Below are 20,795 nucleotides of genomic sequence, written 5' to 3'. Positions count from 1 at the left end.
ATTGAAAAAATGCAGATTTCCTTCAATGGAAGAATTACTCAACAAATTGTAGTGAACACATATATACACATACTACTACTCAACAATAAAAAAGGATAAACAACTGATACACACAACTTAGATGGATCTCCAAGGAATTATACTGAATGAGAAAACCAGTCCTAAGGTGTATATGCTATCGTTTCATTTATACATTATTTTAAAAGATAAAATTTTAAAAATGGAGAATAGATTAGTGGCTTGCCAGGATTCGGGGACAGGAAGTTGGAGGTGGGGAGGGAGGAAGGGAAGTAGGTGTGGTTTTAAAAGAACAACAGGAAGGATCCTTGTGGTGAAGGAATTGTCTGTATCTTGACTAAGGTGATAAATTTATGAACCAACCCATGTGATAAAATGGTCAAAACTAACACACACACTCACACAAAAACTGGGAAATTCATATTAAAAAAATACAATTATAGTGATAGAAAACTGGGTAAAAGACATGAGCAGATATTTCAGAACAAGAAAAACAGACGTTCAGGAAGTATCAGAAGAAATGTTAAGCATCACCGGTAATGAGAAAAATAGAAATGAAAATCACAGGATAGGATTGTATATCCATTCAATTAACAAAAATGGTAAAGTCTAACCATACCAAGTGTGGAAAACAGTGTGCATCTATTTAATCTCTTACATACTGTGGGGGGAGGACTATAAGGTGGAACAGTTTGATACTAACTCCAGAGGTTGAATATTCATATAACCTATGACCCAGCAGTTCTAACCCTAAGAAGAATATTGAGTACAACCAGGAAATGCACAAAAATGATCTCAGTAACAATGTTTACGATAATAAAAACCAGAAAGAAGATTTTTTTCAATGTGGAATCAACAAACTGTGGTATATTCACACAATGAAATATATTTTACCATCAAAACGCATTAATTACAGTAACATGTAACAAAATGAATGAATTCTTATCAGTAATGTATCATTATGTGGGAAAAATCCCCAAAGATTACATAGTAGTATGAAGACCAGGTTATAAAGTTAAAACAATTAGAACATATGCACACATATTTTAGAAATAAAGAAACAATAAAACTATATGTAAAAGTAAGTAAGTAAATGATAAGCAAAGGATTCCGGATGAATGTTATTCTATGTAGGAGGAGCCTGGGCTAGGGGTAACACAGAGGTAGGTATTTTTAAGTATCCAGCCTGCATTTTAGGAGTAGCTTCTCACACATTTATTATATAACTTAAAATAACTACTTCACTAGTGAACAAAATTAGTGTGTATTGTTATGGTTCAATGATGACAGTGTATCATGAACCAAGGAATATCATTCATCCTATTTTGTGCAAAACTGTGAAACAGATGAAGAGAGGGAAGGCAAAGAAGGAGGAAAATAAAGAGAAAATAAATTAACAGGAAGAATTCCCACACTTGAGCTAAGATGTTGGGAAAATATCTTAGCAACATCGTCCTCTTACACTTTTGAATTTTCTTCAGAAGACATTTAATTGTAACCCCTGATATCCTATACCCATACTTCTTAGATAATGCTAAAGGTGTGTTGTCCAAAATTCAGTCAGCAGCTAGCTGGCTTTAGTGGCCACTTGCTTGACCTACCTGCACCTCCAATGACTATCAGTGGCTTGGACGAAGTAGATACGTGTTATCTTAAGTGATAGTCTTTCTCAAAGACTGCCCTCCCCCAAAAAACAAGTTGTAATGGGGCCAAAGACTACAGAACCAAATGATATCTCACGATGAAGCCACCAGCCTCTGATCAACTTTGCACTCTGGCTACTTTCTTACCTCGTGATCATGGTATATGCTGAAGGGCAGTGAGATGTAAGGGTGAAAAGCAGAGACTGTGTAACCAGATTGCCTGGGGTCACATTCTGGCTCTCTTGCTCACTCCCTGTGTTCTATCCCTTTTGTCCTATCTGCACCGTGGTTACCATAACAGTAAATAATACACAGAGCTGTGTGAGGACGAATGTCTTTATATACATGAAACTCCTGGAACAGGATCTGCTCACGATGATATCGTGATACAGTACAACGTAAGTGGAGCTTTCACTGCTCTTATTTTGCTTGGTTCTTTCAAAGACCGGTCACAGGTAAAATGTTGTCTAAAAGAGGCCTTCTTTTCTTTATTCTATTAAGAATAAACTTCTTCCCTTTTCCCTGTTATTCTGCTTCCCTTTTGCATATTTGTAATTATCTGTTTACTCATCTTTATCTGCCTCTCCCTCTAGACAGTAAGCTCCAGTGGTGGCAGGGACCATAGCTGCCATAACTATTATATTCCGGTGCCTAACAGGTAAGAGAACCATAATAAATTCTGGATATAAGTAAGATGTTACTTTGTTACACAGATATTTTCTCTTTGTAGTAGTTAATACATCCCCATTAAGGAAAATATCTATGGGACAGAAGACTAAAATTTTATTTTTTGTTTTAGCAAATATATAAAATAAAACAAGAGCAATCTTCATGTTCAGTAAGACTATTGGGAGAGGAAAAATGAATATTGTAGGGAAACAGCTATGGACTTTTTTTTTAATAAATTTATTTTTTATGGGTGTTCAATTTGCCAACATATAGAATAACACCCAGTGCTCATCCCATCAAGTGCCCACCTCAGTGCCCATCACCCAGTCACCCCCACCCCCTGCCCACCTCCCCTTCCAGCACCCCTAGTTCGTTTCCCAGAGTTAGGAATCTTTCATGTTCTGTCTCCCTTTCTGATACTTCCCACTCATTTTTTTTCCTTTCTGGACTTTTGAGACATAAATACTCTACTTATTTATGATAGGTGAACAGAAATTTGGCCAGCAGACTGCAAACCTAACATTTTATAATACTTGTTAGCCTCAAAAAATGTTAAGATTAGGGATGCCTGGGTGGCTCAGAGTCTCCCTTTGGCTCAGGACGTGATCTCAGGGTCCTGGGATCAAGTCCTGCATCAGGCTCCCAGCAGGGAGCCTGCTTCTCCTTCTGCCTGTGTCTCTGCCTCTCTCTTTCTCTCTCATGAATAAATAAAACTTTAAAAAACAAAAAAATTAAGATTATTAACACCAATGAAGACTTTAGGACAAAAACCCTTTGTTTAGCTCTTTCACATTGTCTCCTCACTACAAATCCTATTCTTGGATATATGACATTTTTTCTTGCTTTTGAATGACAGCCTATGTGACAGGGCTGAAAAATGTTATATGCATTCCTAATGGTAATAATCACCAAGGAACAAATATATTCCAGCTGTAGGCAGTTTCAGGAAAAAATCTTACATTTGAACTTTGTCACAGATAAGGATGCTGTACTTCTAGCACACTAACGCACAATAAATTTCCAAGTACCATACATAACAAAATGTTTGTAACTCTTATGTATCTTTTTATATCAAATTCAGTAAAATAAAAAAGTTACATATAAAATTGCCTTTTTTAAAATAATTAAGATAATTCTGTACCTTTGCAGCTTATCCATAATTGAGTGAATCCATTTTTTCTGAGAGTCAGGAATTAGAGTTTGTGAATTTGTTATTCCTACATCAACAACACAAATTCCAGGAGCTGAAAAGAAACTATATTCTTCTTTATTTTCTTCTGTTATCAACCTAGCATCTCCTCCTCCAAAAATAACTGCTGAACTTAACTTCTTATACTAAAAAACAAACAAAAAACAGAAAAAATATAATGAAATAGGCACAATTCATTCCTTCAGTTCATTCCTTCAGTTCATTCTTTTAAATTTAATTCCAGTATAGTTAACGGTGTTATATTAGTTTCAGGTGTACAATATGATAATTCAATACTTCCATAGATCACCCAGTGCCCATCACAAATACACTCCTTAGTCCCCATCACCTACTTCCCCCATACCCTGCAAACTCCCCCTCTGGTAACCATCAGTTTGTTCTCTACAGTTAAGAATCTGTTCCATGGTTTGTCTCTCTTTTTCTTCTATTTGCTCATTTGTTTTGTTTCTTAGATTCCACATATGAGTGAAATAATATGGTATTTGTCTTTCTCTGACTCACTTATTTCACTTAGCATTATATTCTAGTTCCATCCACATCACTATAAATGGCAAGATTTCATTCTTTTTTATGGCTGAATAGTATTCCATAACATATATGTGTGTATCACATCTTCTTTATCCATTTGCTTGTATTAGGGAAGTAAAATAAAAGTAGAGTTGAAACAGAACTGGTTCTACTTTTTAGAAGACAATCTGAGCTTCCACTCAGAGAATCCCCAGTTCACCAGGTATCTTGGCAGCCCTGGGATTGTTACATTGTTTGCCCTTCCTTATCATAATGAACAATGCTCTAACTGTGGGCTTGCTTGCACTGTCCACCTACAACATAAGCTCCTTGAATCCCCATTTTGGTACACTGAAGACATTCAACAGCTACTAAATGACCAAGTAAAGACTTAAATCAGTTTTCTGTCCCCACCCCCTCAACCCACATATTTATAGAAACTTAATTGGCCAATTAACATATGTCAAAAAAATCTCATATACGTGAATACTGGACAAGTCTTAGTGCCTAGACAGTTTTTCACTTCTCACTTCTATACAAAATCTCAAAAAAAATGCATTAACAGTTGATAACAGTAATAATTTATTCTTGTTTATGTCTTCATTAAGAAAATTCTTCTCATAACATTACCTGTTTGGCATTTAGAAATACAAACATTTTCCCTCTGAAGATTTGCTTTCTTTCCTGTCGTCCTGACAGATCAATGTTTTTATTTCCAATAGCTGGTTCATCAATAGGTGGGTAATAACTGTTAAAAAAGAAATTAAAAGTATATTCTAATTATATATTGTTTTGTATGCATACTGTTAAATTTATAAATAGAATAGCTATCTAGACACCGGAAGGTTTAATTTCTGTAACATCATTGAATTATTATTTTTTTAAAAGAAAGCATTTTTTTTTCAGAGACAAAATGGTGGTAGGTGCCATATAAAAAAGCATAGCTGTTCCTTATTTTCTGAAAAAATATAATCCAAGAGCAGACAATCCTAAAATATGATTTAATATATATGAATCAAACAAGTTATGTGAATTTTAAAAGGCTGAGACAGAGTCCATAAAGATCAATTTCTATTGGCATCTTATGCTTCCTGGGAATCAAGGAGTGTTAGGTTCACATCCAATTCTGCAAACTACTATTAAGTGTTTTATTAAAAACCCCTTTGGGAAAAAACATTCCTTTGGAGAAGCCCAGGAAAATTTTTTTTTAAGATTGACTGATTGATCGATTTATTCATGAGACACAGAGAGAGAGGCAGAGACACAGGCAGAGGGAGAAGCAGGCTCCATGCAGGGAGCCCGACATGGGACTCGATCCGGGGACTGCGGAATCACGCCTTGGGCTGAAATCAGATGCTCAGCTTCTGAGCCATCCAGGCATCCCAAAGCTCAGGCAATTTTAAAACTTAAAATATTTTGTCAGTTTAAATAAAATTTCCAAAGTGAGATTAAAAAACACAATCTTGGGGATCCCTGGGTGGCTCAGCGGTTTAGCGCCTGCCTTCAGCCCGGGCGTGATCCTGGAGACCCGGGATCGAGTCCCACGTCGGGCTCCCTGTGTGGAGCCTGCTTCTCCCTCTGCCTGTGTCTCTGCCTCTCTCGCTCTCTCTCTCTCATGAATAAATAAATAAAAATCTTTAAAACACACACATACACAATCTTCTGGGGGCACCTATGTGGCTCAGTTTGTTAAGCATGTGACTCTTGATTTCAGCTCAGGTCAGGATCTCGGGGTTGTGGGACATCAGGCTCCATCCTGGGTGTGGAGCCTGCTTGGGATTCTTTCTCTCTCATAAAAATGAGGGAAAAAAAGAAAACAGAGACACTATATCAACAAATAATTCTCAAGCCTCATATCAGTCCAGTTTCAACTTTCTATATAATTAAATCTTTTGCTACAACAATTTATAACTGATCAGTCTGTCAGCTTAACTCTCTACCTTCAAGTAAAAATTACTAATTACTAAATATGCTCATGGATAAGAAGACTCAATATTGTCAAGGTGTCAGTTCTTCCCAACTTGATCTATAGATTAAATGTAATTCCAATAAAACTCCCAGCAAGTTATTTTGTGGAAACTGACAGATTCTAATGTTTATATGGGGAGGCAAAAGATCCAGAACAGCCAACACAATATTAAGGAAGAACAAAGTTGGAGTACTAGTACTACCCAAGATTTATTATAAAGCTGCAGTAATCAAGAGAATCTGGTATTATGAAAAAACACACAAAAGAGAATAAAGAGCCCAGAAATAGACTAACATAAACACAGTCAAGTGATCTTTAACAAAGGAACAAAGGCAGTACAATGGAGCTTAGATAGTCTTTTCACCAAATGATGATGATACTGGATATTGGGCGTTCACAGGCAAAAATAGAATCTGGATGCAGAGCTTACAGCCTTCACAAAAATTAACTCAAAATGGTCACAGACCTAAAGTAAAGTGCTAAACTATAAAACTGCTAGAAAATAACAGACAAAAATCTAGATGACCTTCGCTATGGCAGTGACTTTTCAGATACAGCAACAGGCATGATCTATGAATGAAGTAAATGATATGCTAAATAAACTTCATTAAAATTTAAAACTTCTAAAAAAAAAAAAGATTAAGACTTCTCTCTGTGAAGGACAATGTCAAGAAAATGAGATGATGTACCAGAGACTGGGGGAAAATATTTGCAAAACACACATCTGATAAAGGACTGTTACCCAAAATACACAAAGAACTCTCCAAAAGTAAGAAAACAAACAACCTGATTAAAGAATGGGCCAAAATCCTGAAGCAGCTTCTTGCTAGACACATCTCCAGAAGCAAGGGAAACAAAAGCAAAAATGAACTATTAGGACTTCATCAGGAAAAAAAGCTTTTGCACATCAAAGGAAACAACAAAACTAAAAGCAACCCATGGAATAGGAGAAGATATTTGCAATTATCAGATAAATGGCTAATATCCAAAATCAATAAAGAACTTATCAAACTCAATACCCCAAAACTAAAAAATCCAGTCAAGAAATGAGCAGAGGACATGAACAGACATTTCTGCAAGAAAACATACAAATGCCTAACAGACACATCACTCCTCTTCAGGGAAACACAAATCAAAACCACAATGATATTACCTCACACTGATCAGAATGGCAAAAATTAACAAGTCAGGAAACAACGGATTTTGGCAAGGATACAGAGAATGGGAAACTCTCTTACACTGTTAGTGGGAATGCAAATTGGTATGGCCAGTCTGGAAAAAGTACAGAATTTTTCAAAAAGTTAAAAACAGAACTGCCCTACAACCCACAATTACACTACTAGGTATTTATCCAAGGGATACAAAAATAGTAATTTGAAGGGACACATGAACCCCCCAATATTTACAGCAGCAATGTCCCTAATAGCTAAAATATGAAAAGAGCTCAGATGTCCACTGAAAGATGAATGGATAAAGATGTGATACACACACACACACACACACACACACACACACACACTGGAATATTACTCAACCACCCCAAAAAATGAAGTCTTGCCATTTGTAACAATGTGGATGGAACTAGAGAGTATTATGCTAAGTGAAATGAATCAGTCAGAGAAAAACTACCATATAATCTCATTCACATGTGGAATTTAAGAAACAAAATAGATGAACTTAGGGGAAGAGAAGGAAAAATAAGATAAAAACAGAGAAAGAAGCAAATCATAAAAGACTCAAGTATACGAAACAGGGCTGCTGGAGGGGAGGCGGGTGGGGGGATGGGGTGATTGAGTGATGGGCATTAAGGACACTTGATGGAATGAGCACTGGGCGTTATATGCAGCTGATGCATCACTAACTTCAACCCCCAAAAGTAGTAATACACCATATGTTACCTAAATTGAATTTAAATACAGAATTTTTTTTAAAGGGGCCAAAATCTTAACAGCTATCTCACCAAAGACATGTACAGATAGCAAATAAGCAGAAGATGTTCGATATCACGTTATCAGAAAAATGTAAATTATAACACTTAGACACTGTTACACATATATAAGAATGGCCAAAATCCACAACACAAACACCACCAAAGCTTGTGAGAATGTGAAGTGATAAGAACTTTTCATTCATTGCTGGTGAGAATGTGAAACGATAAAGCCACTTTGGAAGACAGTTTGGCACTTTCTCACAAAACTAAACACACTCTTACTGTATGATGCACTCCCTGGTATTTATCCAAAAGAGCTGAAAAAGTTATGTCCATACTAAAACCTGCACATGGATGTGAATAGCAGCTTTATTCTTAATGGTCACAAGGTGGAAGCAATGGAAATGTCCTTTGGTAAGCGAATGGATAAACCGTAGTACATTCAAACAATGGAATATTATTCAGTGCTAAAAAGAAACGAGCTACCAAGTCATGAAAAATGTTGAGAATTTTAAATGCAAGTTACTAAGTGAAAAAAGCCATTCTGAAAAGGCTACCTACTATTTAATTCAACTGTATGAAATTCTGGAAAAGGCAAAACTATGGAAATAGTGAAAGTTCAGTTGTGGCTGGGAGTTGGGGGGAGTGGGAACAATAAATAGGGTACAGAGGGTTTTCAGGGCAGTGAAAATACTTGGTATGATACTATGATGGATATATGTATTATGTTTTTATCCAAAGCCACGGAATGTACAACACCAGGAGTAAACCCTAATGTATACTACGGACTTTGGGTGATTATGAGGTCAGTGTAGGCTCATGACACTTTGATGGGGGAAACCCCTATTTGGGGGGGGGACTGCATGTGTGCAAACAGGAGGTAAATGGGAAGCTTCTATAACTTCCTCTCGATTTTGGTATGAACCTAAAATTGCTCTAAAAACTTTAATTTAAAAAATTACTAATATATCACAGTGATGATGAGAAGACAATGTACGACGGGGAATTCACAACCTAGACTATTAGTCACTAAACAATCAAGAGTTCACCATCTACAGAGAACAACACCCAATATGGTAAAAATATTTTGGTCATGAGGATCACCATCCCACATTTTAAAACTAACTTCCTTACATTTTTTTTTTCCCCTCATATTTCTCCTTGGCAGCATACATATTTCACAAAGTTAGCCGAGTTGTGATTAAACAATTACATTTTTAAAAAGTTTTGATAACCGATTAAACCACAAATGCACGTGTTTTAACGTTCTACAGTGGATATTGCACATCTATTCTAAGACAGTGATTCCTAGAACTTGTAATCTCAAGTAAATGAGTTATCTGCAGGAAACAGCTGACTTAGCCAATAGGGTGAAATGCAGCCCACTGTGTTATCTGATTTTCTAAATAACTGACTTTACAATTCTGTTTATTTTATTTTTAAAGACACAGAGGATAGTAGAAACTATTTTAACCATTAAAGTTAAATCTATAATAAAAGTTCATGCTAGAAAATTAGTAAATATTATATCTAATTCATACGTAGGATAAATTTCTAGTTATCTCTTTGAATGCCTTTTATTCTCTCCCTTTTGACAAGAATTCTCCAATATTTCACACTTCTATCAGTGTGAAATGCAAGCATCACTTCACTCACAAATGGCTAGTTTATGAATTGGTGTACATAGTACTGTAACACTGGATGATGCAACCAGTTCTAAGCAAAAAAACGATGTGTGTTTAACACATACATATGGCTGAGTAGATGGGAGTCTTACTGCCTTCCAATGACAATGGAACGTGATCTTTAAATTATCTACACCACTTAGAAATAGTCATTTTTAATTTTGTCACAAATAATAGTTTACTATGCCCAGAGAACAGTCAACTCTAGTTTAGTTCAATGAAGACTGAACATTTGTTAAACCTTGAACCAGGTTCCTACAGATAGGAGGATAATACACCGTTAGTTTTCCTTGATGGCACTACCAGAGTTCTAACTTTAATGTGTGTAATTTTTAGTATTTGGCTTTTCTACCAAGTGCCATGAGGACAGAAACTGTAATGCTTTTTGGCTCATCACTGTATCCTCAGGTCTATCTTGCCTAATTCATGGTAGGCACTCAGAAATATTTGATTGTACAAAATAGAAATTAAAAATTCATCTATTAAAAGTAGATGAAAGTATAAACATCTCTTTATTCCCTCCATATGCAGATTTGAGCATTAAAATTCTGGGACTAAAAAAATATATTTTGGTTTTCTTTTAAAAACAGTGGTAAATTTGACAGTTAAGTAAATTTTACAGTTAAGACTAGTAAGACTGATCTTGCAAAAAAAAAAAAAATACATCACTGTACTGTGAAGAACCTAACCAAATGTTGGAGTCAGATATGATTTGTGAGATCACACACATGATATATGAAATCATTGATTATACAGTGATAAGTAGCATGCTATGTTCTGAACTTTATATACTTAGATAAGCCTTTTTTCCTTAATAGTATAAGGAGGAGAACAAGAAGAGAAATAATAAATGTGAGGAAAACATCACTAAAAATCAGTATTTCTGAAGCAATATGTTCTACAAGTTTTAAAGCATTTCTGAGGCTCCAGTTATTTAATAGCTAGTTAAAAATTTGGAAAAGAGTCAATTAACTTGGCAGAGACCAAGGTCAGAGGTACAATGCCTAAATACTAGGCTACCACAAATATAATTTCTAATTTCTATAATGAAAAAATTGAAACATTTTGGCATGCTTCTACAGAAACTTTGAGCTGCAAATAATGTTTTATTATATAGCAACTAGTACATATAATTCACAAATTCTCTAAAATTTTAATCTAGAAATAGTTGACTTTACTTATGTACGTTTTATGACTTTATTTTTTTAAAGATTTTATTTATTTATTCATGAGAGACACACACAGAGAGAGAGAGAGAGAGAGAAGCAGAGACACAGGCAGAGGGAGAAGCAGGCTCCATCCAGGGAGCCTGATGTGGGACTTGATCCCGGGACCCCAGGATCACGCCCTGGGCCGAAGGCAGGTTCTAAACTGCTGAGCCATCCAGGGATCCCCTATGACTTTATTTAAATTCTTTATATCATCTTCAATAAATTTCATCAAACTCAAAGCACATCATCTTAATTTCTGTCCCAAGATTTTCCAAATACAGAATTCTTCTCAACTTATGTATAATTCTGGCAATGGAAACTGTATTTCAAGCCACAATATTCATTTGTCCAACATCTGGACAGCTATTTATTTCATCACTCCTACAGGCATATGTTCATGATTCATATAAGAACTTATTATAGCATTTCCTTTCGTTGATCTCTAAAAGGCCCAAATTACATTGACATCCACAACTTGTATACGTAAGGTTATCTCCAAGAAAAGAACTGCTATATGTTACATTTCTTTGCCTTGAATTTTGATTGATTATATACAGTCAACTCCAAAAACTAAGATTGTTTCAGGCTAATGTTTCTCTTGGGTCTGATATCTGATTTCAAGCCAGTAAGTTAGCCTATTCCTGTTTCTTGGATGTGGGCAAAGACACAAAGACTCCTGCGTCAGAGACAAAGTGAGTGGCAAGCCTCAGCATATTTGTAGTCGATCTCCTCCTGGACCAAGTTCTGTGGGGATGATATAGAAGGCACATACAGCAGGCTGTGTTACAGGAGAGAGGAACAATGAACTTGAGAATCCAGGAGTTTCTCAGCAAGCTACAAGCAGGTCTATTCTTTGTCCCAAAAAGGACACTAACTCTTCCCTCAAGGCTTCTCACTACAAACCACGAGAAATGGCCTAGGTATACAGGGTAGTAAGGGATTAGCATTCTTGGCACATTTGACGCATTGTATATGAACGCAAAGACTAACTTTCTCCCAACAGTGTTTTCCCAGCAATGATGCTTGTTATTTGAAATTCAGTAGTCGAAACAGCACTCCATAAAATAAGACTACAAAAATTCAAATAAAAGGTTAACTCCTTTTCTTTTTTAAGGGATCATTTCTTTACATCCAGAAAATCTACAGTATTTTAATGAACTTCCTTTAATAAAGTATAAGTTACCAAAATAAATACTTTGAAATGGAGTCTTCTAAAAATGACTTCATCTACATTGGTATTCTGATGACAGGATAGGCAAATGAGATCTCACAAATCATGCTAAACTCTGTCTTAACCTGTCCTTTGGTAACAGTGCAAAGATGAAGACACAATTGCACTAAATAGAATTATACTTTTTAGGTTAAAAACATCCTTTTTATTTTAAATACACTAATTATGCTTTTTCAGAACTAAGAGAAGAGGTAATTACATTTTGTTAAGGAGTCACCACAATTTGTTTCATAAACCTTTCATAACCCACCCTACTCATTTAAATTTAATCCTTTTTCTATTTGATAGTTGAAGTTATATAGTTATATAGTCAAATAAGACAACAAGGATATCAAAATGGATTCCAATAAGCATATGAATCTATCAAGGCAAAAATATACTTACTTTAAAAAAATATTAAAATATAATTATCAGTTGACATGATCAAACATGGGCTAGTGTAAATGCTTTTCATGGCTAAGACTGAATTAGAAGTTACTAAACAATCTTACAGTAGAGATGTTTTATTGTAGTCATCTAAGTTAATATAGTCATAAATTGAAGCCAGAAAAACTTATGCTAAACCTAAAGTCAAAAATAGACCCAGGTTAAAGACACCTGAGAATCTGAACAATAAGTAGACATCAATGACTAATACTAAAAACTTCAAGACCATAACACATACATCACGAGTGGTAAAACCTATCAGACACCTCCATTCCAAGTAATATAGGATTAATAATCACTTCTTATTTGTATCAAGGATCATTACTTATTGGTGTTTATTGGGAAAACCATGAATAGGCTTCACAAGAAGAAAACCTCCCAAATGAAAGAAAAAAAAATAAACCTCCCCAAGAAGAAAAATTTCAGTTACTTTTAAAAGCAGACACAAATTATTAGGCATAAAGAGTACCCACCCACCCCTCAAAAAAAAAAAAAAAAAAAAAACCAGCATTGGGCAAAATAGTTTATGACAACTAATGGCATTTTACAACTATTAATAAGATTCTTAACTTGCATGACACTTTAGATTTTTAAACACTCAGATATTCAAAGTCAGATATTCAAAGGTGTCCTATCGAGGTGTTTTTTTTTTTTTTTTTTTTTTTTTAAGATTTGATTTATTCATTCATGAGAGACACAGAGACAGAGAGGCAGACACAGGCAGAGGGAGAAGCAGGCTCCCTGGAGGGAGCCCGATACGGGACTCGATCCTGGGATCAGGACCATACCCTGAGCCAAAGGCAGATGCCCAACTGCTGAGCCACCCAGGCGTCCCTGTCCTATAGAGATTAAGAAGAGCTTATAAACACACAGTCTACCTATTATGCCATATAGACTGTAACTTATTGGTATATTTTAAACAAGCATGTTCTTGTGCTAAGTTGACTAAGTTCGAAAATAAAAATCCAAACATCTTCCTCCTCAACCATAAATTATATTATTTCAAAGGATCACAAATACTATACAGCAGCTAAGATCCCTTAGTCTGGTCATTCACAAATTTAGCAGAGCATCTAAAATCATCATCATCCCAAAAAAAATAAATAAAAATAAAAAAATAAAATAAAATAAAATAAAATAAAATAAAATAAAATAAAATAAAATAAAATCATCATCACCACCACCACCACCACCACCATCATCATCATCATAAAGCTACTTGAATCTTACCTGGTATTATTGCAATTAGCAGCATTTCTTTTAACAAGCACCTAATACAGTGCCAAGCAAAATGCTCAGACCTTGTACACTCTATTACTTAAAATTACTAATACTACTAAATACTTAAAACACAGGACAGGTGTTAGTCTCATTTTTCAAAAGCGGTAACTGATGCTCAAAAGAAATAAACTCCATTCCCAAGGCCACAGTGCTATTGATATTCTGGACCGAGACTATGTGACTCCAGAACAGGAAGGCTGCATCACACAATTCCAGAGGTCCCGATTGCATGATACTCACCATGGGACATGTGGCCTTTGGATGGTACCTCTGCGCCATGTGCAGTCCTTCGATTTTTTTTGTTTAAATATTGGCAGATATGGGGGCATCTGGGGGCTCAGTTTGTTAAACTGAACACCACATCCTGAAAAGGTCGTTAAAGAGGGAATCGACCTAAATAAAATCAGTGCTATCACACATTCTGTATGTCATATTATATTTAAAATACATGACATAGGAGCTTCCCAGTTGGTGAACACATGGAGGTGCAGGGAGAGGGGCCTGCCTGGAGAGAACATGAAGCTCCTTGCCTTTTCCCCATACCTTGCCTTGTGCATCCTTCATCTGGTTGTTGGTTAGTATCCTTTATTATATCTTAATAAATTGGTATGTTAAAAAAAATACAGGATATACCTTTCAATTTGTGGAGGCTGTTTATTGGCCTTAACTGCTTTAAGAAATTCAGTAAAATATTCTGGCTTTACAATTGGACGTCCACAAATGAGTGCACATATTGTCTGGAAAGAAGAAAAACATATGTGAATATAAACACTCATTGCTAGCTTTTCTTTAAAGAAAAGTTTTAAGTTAGAGACTATAAAGGGACATTTTTCCTTTCATCTCTCTAAATTTATAAAGGAGCCACAATCCATAAAATTGAAGTCAGTATTTGGTCACTGTTTAGTTTCAGTATACACAATGCTATATAATCACTTAATTTTAAGAAGCCACCAATTACAATATTAATTTAAAAACTGCTTTTAGGGAGGGCAGAATAAGGTAACATAAGCCCATTTTAAAGTGTATTCCAATTTAAGAGTTCTTAACATGTTAAAAAGAGAAAAACGTGAGCTGTAAGATCTTTGCTGCCTAAATGTCTTTTGAACAGATTGTAAGTATGGAATAAAGTATTTTTAAGAAAGTAAATAAAAGAATAACTGCTTGGAGTGGAGTAAAAGCTCAAAAGAAGTACAAAGAGACTATGGGGTGAGGGTGGAGAAACTTCAAGTAACAAGTGAACTAAGCTATAAACAGCAAATAAAATACACCACAAAATCTGAAAAAGATTAGAAAATACCACCACTGGAGATGAAAATAAAGATTCAGCATAATCTATGGAAATAACCCAACTGAAGAATCTCTAAGTATGCTTCTAATAACATGGAGTATTACTTAAATACGAGCAAACAACCTAAGGTGTCTCAAGACTGGAATCTGAATACACCAACCTCGAACGTGAGGGAAGTAACTGGCGTCTGGCAGGAAGCAGTGATGTGGAATTTAACAACGGACTGAGCAAGCTTCAATACCTGGGATCTTGGGTAATGGATTTAATTACTCCATGACTCAGTTTCCTCTTCAAAAAATAAAAATGGAACTGAATATTCCTTAGGTTTCTTTTTGGTTCTAACACTTAATGATTTAAAAAATATAAAGTAACCCGTACTTTTGGGAAATGAACCAAAAAAATAATAACTAGGCTTTCTTTTTTGGCACATGACTGATCAAATATACTGAAAAAGGATTGCTCTGCAATGTTGTCAGTATATATCCAGTGACTCTAATACCTGCGCCATTTGTCTCCCAGTCACTGGAATAGTGTATACTCTGGTGAATGGGTACTAGTTCCAGGTCTGTCACGACTCAGTAAAGTATCTCTTAAGACCATCTAACTGCCTTTGCTCTTATTTCATATTCACCCAACAAGCGCATAATTACTTAAATTTTACTTCTCAGGTACTTTAGTATCTTTAAGGGGATTGTGTTGGAGTCCACATATAAATATGTGGTTGCTATAAAGGTGCACCCCTAATATAAACTAATAAATAGACGTTTTGGTTTATTAGCAAAAATTAGTACTCAGGAGGCCAATCACTCTGCTGAATTTATAAATTTCATAACCTTGCAAAGAGAGAACCTGCTCCTTATCAGAGATAACCCCTCCGACGTACAAGTTTAACTTGAGGTTCAATGAAGCCTTTCTCTAGGATACCTGTTTAGCTATAATACACATATTCTTATTAGATATTAAAGGATTTCTGTATCATCTAATAAAGGAATCTAAATATTTGTTGCTTTTCACTATAGACATTAATTTAAAACAATCTCACCTATCTACAGTCAACCTGTTTAAAGGAGATGAATCACCTCCCAATGCCATTCTTCAATTAGCTTTGGATATAACCAAGTCTGATGAAGATGCAAAATCTGAAAACATACCAAAATATATCACTGTTTTAATGAAGAGTCAGCATCTTCTAATGGTAGATATCTACGTATCTCTGGATGGCAAAGACACATTAAACTGTAAGAACTTAAAGAGTCTTTGTGATCAGGGCATTATACCAAAAAGAGACGAAGTAAGAGAGGATGAGACCATGAGATGAACTGGTAGAAGACAACTTGATAGAAGGGACTAGAGATGCTAACTCTGGAGACTGGCGGTCAACCTCAGTCACTTCGCTTTTAGACTGAAGATACCAACTCCACATGTAGTAAACTTATTGGTGAAAATAGAACATAAATCATCTTTAAAATGCTAAATCAAAATCTGAGATATAATCTTACATGTTTTTGCTTGTCTCAAATAATAAACAGGTTATCTGAAAAGTCATTCTAGCCTAAATGGTATACATTTAATGTGACATATATAAACCCACATCTAACAGCTCTGATAGTTTTAAAATAAATGGCCTTAACAATGTCTGTGTAGAGCTGGTGAGTAAGCTTAGATTCACAAAACTTATTTTAACATAATAACAAGGCATTTAACCTACTTTAATGGTAACTTTGACTGATATCATGACAAGATGAGTACATTCTTCTGTCCAATTGTTTACAGTAAGTCCTCCAAGTTGCAAAATAGCTTGATTTAAAGCAGTTTTCCCAGAAACATCTAAACAAGAAGAGCATGCAACCAAAGGCTCATATTCTACTCTGTAAATGAGAACAAGTTACATAAAATTATACTATCACAGCTCCAGAGATGGCATCTTATAGTACTTTAAACTTCAAGTTCACATCACATGCTGCTATTTTAATTCTTATGTGTTATTACCCTTTCTAATTTATGAAATTATCACTTCCTAAGTCTTGAGTTGCACTTAAGAAAAAAAACAATGACTGAAGTTAACATTATACGTTCACTTATGTAGAATTAAACAAATGTAGCTCCCATCAGGTTCTTGGAGACCACTCAAACTCTTATTCCCTCTTAATCACTACCTGTGATTGACAAAATGCACCGCCCACATGTGATGCAAAGTTCACTAATATGCTAAGTAGGAACTAAATTAAATGGTTTTAAATTCATTATCCATAAATATCACGTCCTTTAAAATTTGGGCTGTACAGAAGAAAGCTGCCCATTTTTAATAGGAATTTAAAAAGTTCTTACCTGAATTTACTTTCAAATACTCCAAAAGTAACCCTATCCCCTGTCTTCAAAACTTGAGAAAGTCCATGCTGCATTCTTTCGTCATTAACAAAGGTACCATACTTAGAATTATCTTTTAACGTCAATATAGGAATTTCCTCTGTTTGACTCTGAAACAATACATTTAAGTCTTTTACCACACGGTAAATACAGTTCCCAAGCGAAATGGATTCAAAATAAAAAGCTAGTAACTTTTTGACTAGGTAATTGATAGATGGCTAACTGCCCACCATAGAAGGCAATAATTAGTTTCGGTTGCCTACACAGAATCATCAGTCAACTAGAAATTAATGGCAAATGTCTGAATTCCAGGATCATTCCTCTTAGAACAAGCATTTTCTTTATTTTTGTCAGTCAGGGTAGAATGACCCCTCAATTTCACACATTTGAGAATTCTTTGCCTTTGTGTAGTCTGTTTCACACATGACAGTTTCGTCCCTAAGTTGTTTTTTTTTTTTTTACATTATCAAAATAACACAGTAAAAAAATGGTCCAATGAGAAAAGGCTTAGAATGTCTGACTTGCAGTAACAATTTTATTTTTCCTTTAGGAATTTCAACAATAATCCTTTACAACTAGAAAAATAAAGACACAAAACCTAAATATTACTGAACAGATGCAGCATCTGTTGATATGTAGTGTTTGCTCAAAATAATGGCTTTTCTTATTATCACCAGCATTATCAGGTGCACAGCCGTTTATATATACATAACTTTTACCACCCACCGTTGTGATTAAAGCTAACCAACCAAAACAAACTCAAAGGAACTGTGGGACATAAGCAACAACTGCTTTTCCTAATAAAATAAACCAATTCCCACTGTGAAAACCTACATTATGTGGGAAATGCCTGTGTTCACATGGCTACACAAACTCTTTAAAGCAGGACAGAGCAAGCACTTAATGTTCATTAAATAAGTATAAATATGTTCTACTTCCTTTGAGCTTCTAAATCACTACAATAGAGTAAAACACTGGAACAGAAACTTCAAATATCGAAACACACACCACTGTTACCACTACCAAAATTAAGTCATTTTAACATTAAAAAAAAAAAAAAACTAATTATGGAATTCAAAATCCTACAAACTCTTATACACCCAAATAATCTTGTAATTTTGACCCCCTTACTATAAACTAGTGAAATAAAATGAGTAACGTACCAGGTTGGTTACAGAAAAGTTTGCAGTTAAGGCAGCATGACTTCGACTGATTGACTGATCGCCTTCGATTAGAATGCTACAGTTTTTCCTTCCAACAATGTATTCCACACCAGTCAAAAGTCTGAATGGTTCTGAAAATTAAAAAAAAAAGAAAAAAGAAAAAGGTAAATGTATAGATACACACATGTATACATATATACAGCAAATATTTAAGAAACATACTTTTATTTTGCTCTTAAATGTTAATAATCAACTTTATAGACATCAAACTTGTGCTTTCTAGGAAAGCCTCACTGAAAGATGCAAATGATTACTTAACTAGATGGAAAGCTACAGCGTTTTCAAGTGATTACTGAAAAGTGTCAGAGGTGACTGGCTCTGTTCCTTAAGCGTCTGACTCTTGGTTTCCTCTCAGGTCCTGATCTTGGGGGTCCTGATCTCCAGGTGCTGATCTCGGGGTCACTATCTCCGGGTGCCGATCTCGGGGGTCCCGATCTCTGGGTCTTGATCTCAGGGGGTCCTGATCTCCGGGTCTTGATCTCGGGGTCCCGATCTCCAGGTGCTGATCTCGGGGGCTGCGATCTCCAGGTGCTGATCTTGGGGGTCCCAATCTCTGGGTCCTGACCTCGGGGGTCCCAATCTCCAGGTGCTGATCTTGGGGGTCCCGATCTCCAGGTGCCGATCTCGAGGGGTCCCGATCTCCGGGGTCCCAATCTCCAGGTGCTGATCTCGGGGGTCGCGATCTCCAGGTACTGATCTCGGGGGTCCCAATCTCCAGGTGCTGATCTTGGGGTCCAATCTCCAGGTACTGATCTCGGTGTCCCAATCTCTGGGTCTTGATCTCGGGGGTCTGGATCTCCAGGTGCTGATCTCAGAGGTCCCAATCTTCAGGTGCCGATCTCAGGGTCCTGAACTCCAGGTGCTGATCTTGGGAGTCGCGATCTCTAGGTGCTGATCTCGGGAGTCGCGATCTCCAGGTGCTGATCTCGGGGTCCCAATCTTCAGGTGTCGATCTCAGGGTACCAATCTCCAGGTGCTGATCTCGGGGGTCCCAATCTCCAGGTGCTGATCTCGGGGGTCCCAATCTCCAGGTGCAGATCTCGGGGTCCCAATCTCCAGGTGCTGATCTCGGGGGTCCCAATCTCCAGGTGCTGATCTCGGGGGTCCCGATCTCCAGGTGCTGATCTCGGGGGTCCCGATCTCCAGGTGCAGATCTCGGGGGTCCCAATCTCCAGGTGCTGATCTCGGGGTCCCAATCTCCAGGTGCTGATCTCGGGGGTCCCAATCTCCAGGTGCAGATCTCGGGGGTCCCAATCTCCAGGTGCTGATCTCGGGGTTCCCAATCTCCAGGTGCTGATCTCGGGGGTCCCAATCTCCAGGTGCTGATCTCGGGGGTCCCGATCTCCAGGTGCAGATCTCGGGGTCCCGATCTCCAGGTGCTGATCTCGGGAGTCGCGATCTCCAGGTCCTGAGACCCAGCCCCATGTTGAGCTGGGTGCTCAGCAGGGGAGTCTGCTTGGGACTGGATATGTCCCTCTGCCCCCCCCCCCACCTCTCCTAAACAGATCCAAAAACCCATTGGGAAAATATGATGCAAAAAACTGTAAAGAAACATCTGCAGTTTACAGAAACTTCCCCTACCAGGTGGTACACGACGCCGTGAAGTCCCAAGAACGAGAACGCAAGCCACTCAGGAAGTCAGGAGCAGAGCAACACCGACAGGTCCGTGCAAAGCAAGTTCGGACCCGATTTAAAGTGTGCATTTTGGGGGAGCTGCGCGTTTATGTTAACGGGAGCGTTTCAAACAAGTGGGCAAGTCTCATTAGCTTAAAAACATGTTGAAAATCACGAATTGTCGTCTAACAGCGAGTTGGTCGGAGACTAGCAGAGGCTGGCGGGGCGCCCGGGAGTCCATCACTGGAGTGGCAGGGCCATGCGGGCAGGTAAACCGGACCCGAGCTTTTGTCCATCAGCAACTCGCGGCCTGGAGGGGGGCTGTTTCAAGGGGGAAAATCGTGCCTCGGTTTACTTATTTTTCCCCCCAGAGGAGTGGGCCCACGGGGCCCACTAGATGCTGCTGAGAGTTCTCAACCCCCCAAAAGTCAAGAAGGCGGGCCACGGAGGGCAGAGGGTGCCTCCCACTGCGGCAGGTGCCTGCAGGTGCCGACAGGTGCCGGGGCCGAGGCAGCCACGCGGC

The 20,795-nt window shown here is 37.2% G+C and overlaps 1 protein-coding gene and 1 long non-coding RNA gene across 11 annotated transcripts in view; one reads left to right on the top strand and one right to left on the bottom strand.

The window, feature by feature from the left end:
- Positions 1 to 20,795, bottom strand: part of NBN (nibrin) — a 61,460-nt gene that overhangs the window by 39,451 nt on the left and 1,214 nt on the right. For 7 of the 8 annotated variants that reach the window (XM_072803973.1, XM_072803974.1, XM_072803975.1 and 4 more), the window contains exons 2-7: positions 18,599 to 18,729; positions 17,397 to 17,545; positions 16,777 to 16,936; positions 14,414 to 14,517; positions 4,678 to 4,795; positions 3,472 to 3,665 (exon numbers count right to left, since the gene is read on the bottom strand). In XM_072803973.1, coding sequence (XP_072660074.1) covers positions 3,472 to 3,665; positions 4,678 to 4,795; positions 14,414 to 14,517; positions 16,777 to 16,936; positions 17,397 to 17,545; positions 18,599 to 18,729 — 856 coding nt within the window. Of the gene's footprint in view, positions 1 to 3,471; positions 3,666 to 4,677; positions 4,796 to 14,413; positions 14,518 to 16,776; positions 16,937 to 17,396; positions 17,546 to 18,598; positions 18,730 to 20,239; positions 20,759 to 20,795 lie in introns of those variants that run through there. The other variant, XM_072803978.1, reaches the window with a different exon arrangement.
- LOC140620136 (uncharacterized) overlaps positions 1,926 to 20,795 on the top strand; it is a 30,148-nt gene continuing 11,278 nt past the window's right edge. Inside the window, exons 1-3 of one of the 3 annotated variants that reach the window (XR_012019874.1) lie at positions 1,938 to 2,059; positions 2,259 to 2,319; positions 16,088 to 16,629. This is a non-coding gene — a long non-coding RNA (uncharacterized lncRNA). Of the gene's footprint in view, positions 2,060 to 2,254; positions 2,320 to 16,087; positions 16,630 to 20,795 lie in introns of those variants that run through there. The other 2 variants (XR_012019873.1, XR_012019872.1) reach the window with 2 other exon arrangements.

Source organism: Canis lupus, chromosome 28 (genome assembly GCF_048164855.1).
Source record: "Canis lupus baileyi chromosome 28, mCanLup2.hap1, whole genome shotgun sequence".
Lineage (NCBI taxonomy): Eukaryota > Metazoa > Chordata > Mammalia > Carnivora > Canidae > Canis > Canis lupus.
The sequence above is the reverse complement of the archived record's forward strand: the minus strand, read 5'-3'. Positions and strand labels throughout refer to the sequence as shown.